Below are 9812 nucleotides of genomic sequence, written 5' to 3' on the forward strand. Positions count from 1 at the left end.
TAAACTAGATTTGTGCATGTATGTGTGTGTATGTGTATATATGTTAACACAGTCACTTTTTAATATATAATGCAAAAATCCGCAGCGTTTGTTTTCGCTCAGGCAGTGATTCGGGTTGCCAGGGTCGCGGGGTCCTGCGGGTCGTGCACTGCTGTAGTCATTAGACGGACGCGAGATATCAAACCTCACGCTCTCTCTACGTTCGCAACAATAACAGGTAAAATATGATATATGCGCTTATATTCTAGCACGTATTGTGTTTATATGAATATCTTAAACAGTGATTTTAGACATGCGGAAGAAGGAATGCGTCTGCTCGTTCATGTGCGTAAAAGTGGCATTTTTATGTTTCAGTACTGCGCTTTTACTGTCGTGTGTGGTTATATCATAATCTGTGTTGTTTTATAAACATATCAAGATCACAAGCTGCTGTTAAAATGTTTAATACCTTTGCATATTTGTCCTTGTCCTGTCTACTGACAGAAGTAGGTGAAGGGTCACACACACACACACACACACACACACACACACACACACACACACACACACACACACACACACACACACACACACAGACAGACAGTTTTATGATCTATGTTGCTGTATTATTATTACTACATACTTAACATCTTCTTTAAAAAAATTGATAGTAACATAAAGAGCATTTAAATACTACCACCTATAAAAAGTCAAAGCAAGTTTAATTATTTTAAGAAAAGATATCAGTAGATATAATTTTAAACAAGTTCGTTTTGATTGATTGAATCTTTCTTATTGGTTAGTTCTGCATGTTAAAATATGTAGCATTTGAGTGTATCTTGACACTTAGTTTTGATATTGTGTCTCTTAATGTTTAACATTTTTGAAGGCCACAAACACTCTAGATCAAATATAAATATATTTTATTATGTATGTTAACAGAACATTCAGTAAGACAATAAAACATTCCATTGTTTTTCTCAACTAATTTCTGCCAGGTCTTATTTTCTCTGATCTTTATATTATGAATGGAAACCATTTTTTTTCTTTTCCTTTATTCCTTTGTGTTTTCATGCAGATCACGAGTGCACCTGCTTTGTTAGACAGAGAAACGATTTATGGTTTTAAATAATACTTTTGGTCTTGCAGATAATCAAAGATGGCGTCTATGCTGTTGACTTCACTGAAGAGCAGCCCGTTGACATCTGTGCAGGCTGCTCAGTTCGGTAAGACGTCCTGGGTCTCAGCAGAGCTAAAGAGCGCTTCACATTATTCGGATTACTAAGCATTTAATCGCATTATCATTTATTAGAACAGTATTACAAACTGCGTTCTCTTTCTCTTTAGCTGCTCGTTCTCTCAGCACCTCTGTTCATCTGCAAGCTCAAGGTAATGCGTCCGGTGTAATCCTTGCCAGTAATCAGCACAGTTATCCATTCTGCTCTTTTCTGCAAAGATCGTCATACTAAATATTTAAAGTGATTCCATTTCCCCAATATAATATTTGTTGATCTTGTCCTTTTTTTGTAATCACACAGCAAAGAGCAAGAAGACTCTGGCCAAACCAGGAATAAAGAACGTTGTTCTAGTTGATGGCGTCCGAACCCCTTTCCTTCTGTCTGGCACAACGTAAGTGAGAATCTGTTTGGGATTCAGATGAGCATGCAGTCGGCCACGTGCCTGACAGGATACACGTGTTGCTTATGTGAAATTTGTATCAGACTTTGTGAATCAAAATAAAATCGGGCGTTTAAATGACACTATAGTTTGTAGGGAAATGCAGAAAAGAGATTAAACGCAATTCAAATATGGTGAGAATTGACTCTGTGGGGACAGATTTGGAGAAATTTAGCATTACATCACTTACTCAGCATTGGATGTTCTGCGGTGAATGGGTGCCATCAGAATGAGAGTCCAAAAACCCCTGATAAACACATCACAATAATCCACACCACTCCAGTCCAGCAATTAAACCTTGCAAAGTAAAAGGCTGCATGTTTGTAAGAAATAAATTCAACAATCCAATGACCTTTTTTTTTTTTTTTTTTTTTTTACTTTAGATTGTTGGTTACGGCTAAGATACCTCTATTTATAATGTTGCGTTTTCTTATCTGAGACATGAGAGAAATATGAATAGATTAAAGATAGTTTACAAGTTAAAACTTTCCAAGCCAGTTGTAAACAAATATGTGGGTGGATTTTGATGGATTTTTTCCACAGAAATTATGGCCTATGCTGATATTTGATTATTTGAAGTTAAAATACCTTTAATAATGTGTTTGATTCTTATAAATGTACAGCTTTCCATTTCATAAAGATATTAATGCATCAAACCTGATTGTTTCAAATGAAAGTTTTAAGATTGATTAAATGCAGATTTAGGACAAATTCTAACCAGAAAGTATTAGGAATGTAAATGTAGGGCTGCCTTGCAAAAAAGCTGAAGAAATCTTTCTTTGTGTCTGTGCTCTCGCTGTCTTTGTTATTAGATATGCTGATCTGATGCCTCATGATCTGGCCAGAGCTGCATTACAGTAAGGCATCACACACACACACACACACACACACACACACATAAAGATTCACTTATCACTGTAATGTTCAGCACTAACATGTCTGTCTCTTTTTCTTCAGAGGTCTGCTGAACAGAACCGGTCTCCCTAAAGATGCTGTTGATTATATTGTGTATGGAACTGTCATTCAGGAAGTGAAGACCAGTAACGTGGCCAGAGAGGTCAGTCTGTCATCTAGTCTGTGATGATTTCTAAAATAGAACTTGGATGTTAAAGCTATTTTTAGTTTGTCTGATCTGTGTATTATGAATGACTGCTGAGAAACGTGCTGACCAATGAGAGGTCTGACATCCACATAGAGATTTCATCTGACCGGAGGGCGTTACTGAAGTGACAGTGTTTGTTTGTAAACGGGTTACAGCAGCATGTTGAATTAACCTTTTTCCACGCCTGTCTATCGGTTCAATTTAATGCAAGGGCTATTTTTCTGCATCAGGAATTTAATGGGTGGTTGTTGTCAGCGCATTATATGCATCTAAACAAACTTATTCACAACATAAATTCAAAATGTTTTGTACTTTTATACATTCATATGAGTTCACATTAGACTTGATATCTATGAATTATTTATTAATTTAAAAAAAAAAAAAAAAAATATATATATATATATATATATATATATAAAATATATGGTATATATATATATAGTATATATATATATATATATATATATATATATACATATATATTTTCTACATTTTTTTTTGATTGTAAAATTAGTTAAGTGTTGTTTTTTTTTTTTTAAATATAATTTAATCAATATAAAATTCTGGTCCCATCATTAGTTAAAGAACCATTTCAGAAACAGTGCATTTTCTACATGGTTTTTGATTGTAAAATTAGTTAATTTGTATTTTTTTTCATGTTTTCTGTAGGCAGCACTTGGTGCTGGATTCTCAGATAAGACTCCTGACGGTGACTATGGCGTGTATTTCTTCCAACCAAGCGATGACCACAGGTACTGAACGCACATTTTGTGATGATGGTGGTTACCAAATACGTCACACACAGCTAGTCACTTTCCCTTAGTGTGCATTAACAGATTGTAATTGAATTAAACTGTAACATTCTTCAGCAGAGTGCACTCAACAGAAAATAGTTGATGAACTGAGATATTGATTGTTGGTTGGTTTCTAGGTGTCGGTTTAATCGCTGCTGGTCAGTGTGATGCCATCGTCGCCGGTGGGGTTGAGTTCATGTCTGATGTTCCCATTCGTCACAGCCGCAAGATGAGGAAGACGATGCTGTCACTCAACAAGGCAAAGACCCTTGGGGCTCGCCTCTCTCTGCTCGGCTCCATACGCCTTGCTCACCTTTCACCCGAGGTACTACATTACCCATAATACAGTACACCTCACATATTGCCTCCAGCGCACATCATGCTACATTGCCAAAATCACAAAAAAAATGTATGCATAGTGCATTTATCACTCCACATATTACTCCCAAAGACGTATTATTATTAAAGCGGTATTTGTAAAGGGATTCACGTCAAATCTGAATATTTTAGAGACCTTGAGAACTCCATAGTAACTGATGAGGTATGCAGCACTATTATCAGTTTAGCATTTTGTCATGCAGATTTAGTTTATAAATTGTAAAAAATAAATCTTTACACATGTATTAATGAATATTTATATAACGATGATGATGGCGATGATAATGATAAACATAATAATAATTTTACATTATTATATATCATTATTACATAAATGCCATTATTATTTATTATTTACACAGATAATTGGCAAAAATATCTGAAAATACAGAATCATCTATAACACCTATTAAGACAACTATAAATTATCTAAACCAAAACACTTGCTATTTTTTTATAAACACATATAATTATAATAATAATAATAATATTATTACATATAATTATTATTTTATTATATATTTATTATTATTATATTAGTTATTCTTTACAATGGTTATTAGAAAAATAACCACAAAACAACTACATTTAAAACTGCTATATGTAAAAAAACTATTTTGAGGGAAAACATCACATCACTGACTTTTTGTAATTCTCAAGACATTATAGTGTTTAATAAAATGTAATCATTGGGACATCTACGTTTCAGTGTTTTAGTCTTTTGACATACAGTCCATATGGTATTGTTCCCTTCTTTAAAAGCTCTTGCATGTCTGTGCGTGTGTTTAGCTGCCGGCTGTGGCCGAGTTCTCCACAGCCGAGACAATGGGACACTCGGCGGACCGTCTGGCGGCTGCTTTCGGTGTGTCACGTTTAGATCAGGATGAATTTGCTCTACGATCTCACACACTTGCAAAGAAAGCTCAAGACAGCGGACTGCTCAGTGACGTCATCAGCTTTAAAGTGCCAGGTATACAAATGAACACAGTCACAGCATCACTTGCCACAGCATTTCAGCTTCTGGCAGACAAAGGTTTTTTTTTTTTCTAGCGCTTCTCATAATTCACATCTTACAGCTGGAAATCTTCATGTATGTTTTTCCAGGTTTATATCTCGCAATTCTGACTCTTGTGAAAAAGTCATATTTATGGGCAAAAGGCAGAATTGTGGGATATAAATTCCTAACAATTTTGAATTTGTATCTTTACAGTTTTTTTTCTTATTTTTACGTTTATATTTTGTTCCTTTTTTTCTCTGAATTGTAATTTTTACACTTCTGAGTTGATATCTCTAAATGGCAACTTTATATCTCACAGTTTTGTCCTATGTTTCGCAATTCTGACTTTTCTGACTGAAAAAAGGGGGGGAAAGTGCAGTAAGCCAATGATTTGAACAGAAATAAACTTTTATAAACACACATTCTGTAAGGACCAAGCAACAGTGTTGCATGCAAATGAGTGACGGTTTAATTTTTGAGCAGTCTAGGTCGTTGTTTAAATGCGGTGATGTGATTGTCACAGGGAAGGACATTGTGTCTAAAGACAACGGGATCCGTCCTTCCACCATGGAACAGATGGCCAAACTGAAACCCGCCTTCATCAAGCCTCACGGCACAGTGACGGCCGCAAACTCCTCCTTCCTGGTCAGCTTATTTGAGTTTCTGCTTTATCCAATTTGTTCTACCAGACTTTTAATTTAAGGAATATCCGCCAGATTTATCACAAGCTTTGCCCTCTGTGTGTGTGTGTGTGTGTGTGTGTGTGTGTGTGTTTGCTCAGACTGACGGAGCATCTGCGGTTTTGATCATGTCAGAGGAGAAAGCTCTTGCTATGGGTTACAAGCCTAAAGCGTATCTCAGGTACAAAACAAAATAATGCCTTACATTTAAAAACTACCACCAACCGCATCTCACTGACAACATGATCTGTGTTTTTCTAAACAATTTAGCCGATCTGTCAAAATGTACAAATGGATCAATTGCACTTATAGAATTTAGGCTGCAGAAATGGCTCAGAAACCAATTTCTTTTATTTTGGGGTATTTTTTAATAAAATGTTTTAAACATCAGTGTTTACCATAAAACTGTTGCTATACATTATATCGGTCAAGGGCACAGTATTTTCACATATAAATCAGTAAATGTACTTTTTTAATAGTAAAGCATTTTTCCATTTTCTAGTAAATGAAGTTCATCCTGAAGCTGTATATTTAAAGTGTCCCGTTACAGCAGACAGACATCGTTTCTGCAGCACACTGCGGCTCATGCTGCTGATGCTGATGTTGATATTATGTCTCTTTGTTTTTACCTTCAGAGATTTTGTGTACGTTTCTCAAGACCCAAAAGACCAGCTCCTTCTCGGGTGAGTTCCTGCCTCTTTTCTTCTTCTCTTTCTCTTTCAGGCCTGTGAGGTTTTGTGCTGTGGGTTTTGTTTTTGTTGTGGTTTGGTTGTTGCGCCGTGTGAGCTTGTGACTCATATTCATATAGGCTGCAGAAAAATGAGACTCTGTGGTTTAGATTCCCGTTTGGAACATTTTCTGCTTCATCTTCCGTATTTCCTGTAAAGATATACATTGTTCCCTAGTAGTCATTCTTAATACAAAGAATTCAAAACGGTGGGTAAAGTTTTTAAAAGTCGCTCTGAAAGAAGCCCATTGTGCTCACTATGGTTGAATTAATTTAATCAAACAATAAAATAAACGGTAATATTCAGAAAAATTATTACGATCAATTACAGAAACCTTTCTAATTATCACGAATGTTCAAATAGTAGAAACCATAATAATTTTTTCAGGATCATTTGATGAATAGAAAGTTCAAAAGATTTATTTGAAATAGAAATGTTAAATTTAAGCTCATCCTTTTTTAAATAAAAATGTTAATTTCTTAAGTCTTACCAAGCAATTAAATACTAGTCATAAATATTTTAAGGTAAACTTTAATTATTATTATTGAATTACTGTTGTTGAAATATGTTTTACTGTTCTAATTTTTAGATTGATGATTATTATAGTGTCCAAAGGCTGAAACAAAACTATAATTATATTTTGTTGTCCAAAATGACACAATAATCTGTCATCAATATCTATCCTTCAGTATCTAATATTAAGTGAGATTTGAACATGCATTCTTTCTCTTTTTAAATCTCTCTCTCTCACTTGTGTGGGTCGTTTTCTCTCTCAGGCCGACCTATGCTACCCCAAAGGTCCTGGAGAAGAGTGGTCTGACCTTGAATGACATTGATGTGTTCGAGTTCCATGAAGCTTTTGCTGTAAGCATCGCCTTCCAGTTTCCCACAAATCTGCCATTAAACAACCCGTGTTGAACACTTAGATTTAGTAGTAGTTATGTGTGCTAAGACTTTACCTGTTTATTTTTTTTACAGGGTCAGATCATGGCAAACCTAAAGGCAATGGAATCTGACTGGTTCGCCCAAACATATATGGGCCGAAAAACGAAGGTAGGTGTGAAATAGTGCTAATGATCAACCCAGAGGTTGTGTGTTCAAAATTCAGCAGGGCTTGATTCATGAACTATCAACATATTGCCCTTGAGCAGAACACCAAACCTCAGGATGCTCCAAGGGGATTTGAGCGGTGATAAATATACTAGATGTCCCACTGGGTAGAAATCAACTAAACAAGGCATAATTACAAAAACTAGATTTTAACAAGGATAATATGAATTGCAATTTTAATGCAATGTAAACTATTTCCAAGGCATTGATTTATTGTTGCTAAAGGTAACTTAAAAACACAGCACTGGGTCATATTTGCGAAATAAAATCCCAAAACTTACGTGTCATTTCCTGTACATAATATGACGCATTTCGTAGCATTTTTGCTTCAAACAACCACTTATTAAGGTGAGGAAGTCTTGTATTATCACTTAATCAGCAGAAAAACTACTACAAAGACATGATTCCTGTCGTCTTCTGAATCCAGTTACAACTATTTCTTTAAATTCTCAGCCCATTTTCAAGTTCATGAATGATTATGAAAACATTATTTTATGAATAATCCCGACTCAAGGATATAATTATGGCTAGTGACAGAATATACAAACCTGACCCTGGTGTTTTCCGCTACATCTGTGGGTGTTTTGCTACATTTAAAAAGCAACAGAACATTAAATTTTTTGTGAAAAAACCCCCAAAAGAAATAACATTTATTTATAGCTTATGTAAAGATATGTAACATTTAAATTGAGTATTTAACCTACAACCTCCATATAAAAGTATGCAGATTGGAGGTTAAATGATTTTGAAAAGTGTTCATTTTAATTCTCAATTTTATATAAGAATTTTGATACATACAGTACAGATGTTTCAAATTACTGTATGGAACGATTTTGTTGGTATTTTTAAAATGAAGCAATTTTTCCAAATCTTTTTTTTTTTTTCCAAGATGTAAGGCTGGGAAATAATTGCTTGTAAATCTCATCCACAGTGACTTTATTGATGTTAATAATAATAATGAAACCTCATTGCACATTTTTTTTTTTTTGATTCTCAGGTTGGTGCTCCTCCGATGGAGAAGTTTAATTCATGGGGGGGCTCTCTGTCTCTCGGACATCCGTTTGCAGCCACCGGCTGTCGGCTGGTGACCACCGTCGCGCACAGACTGCAGAAGGAGGGTGGTCAGTATGGCCTGGTAGCGGCGTGCGCCGCTGGAGGACAGGTGCGTGACACTGCAGAACCAACACAACATTTGCTTGCGTGGAAATATCCTTCATATAACACTCTTTTGTATGTGTGTGTTGCAGGGTCATGCTATGCTGATCGAAGCTTATCCTCAGTAACCTTCATACTTCCACAGACTGTGACACATTGCACACGCACACAAATAGATTCTGTAAATAATAACGTGCCGTAATGCCTTGAAATATTCATCATCTGTTCGTTACCTGGAGGTTCTTGATTTGAAATGATGCTTGAGATGTGGATGTAAATGTTAACATGGCTTTACTTGAGAAGGTGTTGGGGAAAAGTTGACAGGATGCTCTACAAGTTAAATATATGGTATTTTTACATGCTAAATATAGCACTTATAACATGCCAGTTAAATTCTGATTTTACAGAAAAGTAAAATTCACATTTGATATTGTAATTTATAATTCTACTTTTTTTTTTTTTGTCCTAATTCTAAGCATTCTAATCTCCAGATGATGCTTTATTTTATCTGCGAAGTTAAGCAACTGGGATCTCTTCTCGCTGGTATTGAATCATATGGCAGAATTTGCTGATTTATTGACAGTTTATAGCTATTTAGTTCTTAAGGATTGTATTGTAAGAAGGACTGATGCCGTATTAACTATAAGAGACGAAGGTTGCGCTCTTAAACACACGTGTGCCTCGGATTCAAGCAAGTGAACCTCTGGAGACCTCCGTGACCGCTTTCTCCGTTTTCTAGCAGTTTGTACAAATAAATATTATTTGAAATCATCATAAATGGTATGAAATGCCGTTTCTCATACATTTGAGATAAAAGTGATTTTAGTTTAAAAATGGTAAAATTTCACATACGGCGGGCACGCCTTTGCTATTGAGTCTTTATAGTATTTATTTATTTAACTTACACTCTTGTATCTATATGCATATAATATATGAACATTATATGATACTAAACAGCTCTGTAGTTCTACTTTTAAGGCACTTTGTTTCTATATGAATATAAAACGATAGTAGCCTATTTTTTTTTATTAGTAATGCTATTGCAATAGTACATTCTACACAAAAAAAATAAATAAAAATACCACGGCCTTCAGTCATAAGAAAAAACGGGCGCTCCAGCGACGGATTGCCTCGTGTTGGCGCAACGTTACGTCACGTCACGTGTAGCGCAAGGTTTGCGCACATTCATAAGCGCGCGCTGTTTACCGAGTG

The 9812-nt window shown here is 35.4% G+C and overlaps 1 protein-coding gene across 1 annotated transcript; it reads left to right on the forward strand.

The window, feature by feature from the left end:
* The first annotated feature begins 68 nt into the window (after positions 1-68).
* hadhb (hydroxyacyl-CoA dehydrogenase trifunctional multienzyme complex subunit beta) lies at positions 69-9378 on the forward strand. Its single transcript, XM_043219128.1, is given in 17 exon segments — positions 69-217; positions 1129-1205; positions 1327-1368; positions 1518-1608; positions 2469-2513; positions 2614-2713; positions 3428-3462; positions 3464-3510; positions 3690-3877; positions 4720-4900; positions 5451-5572; positions 5709-5788; positions 6243-6290; positions 7112-7199; positions 7314-7388; positions 8443-8607; positions 8693-9378. Coding segments are annotated over 16 exon segments (1410 nt in total). The 5' UTR covers positions 69-217; positions 1129-1138; the 3' UTR covers positions 8729-9378.
* The last annotated feature ends 434 nt before the right edge of the window (positions 9379-9812 follow it).

Source organism: Puntigrus tetrazona, chromosome 20, assembly GCF_018831695.1.
Source record: "Puntigrus tetrazona isolate hp1 chromosome 20, ASM1883169v1, whole genome shotgun sequence".
Taxonomy (NCBI): Eukaryota; Metazoa; Chordata; class Actinopteri; order Cypriniformes; family Cyprinidae; genus Puntigrus; species Puntigrus tetrazona.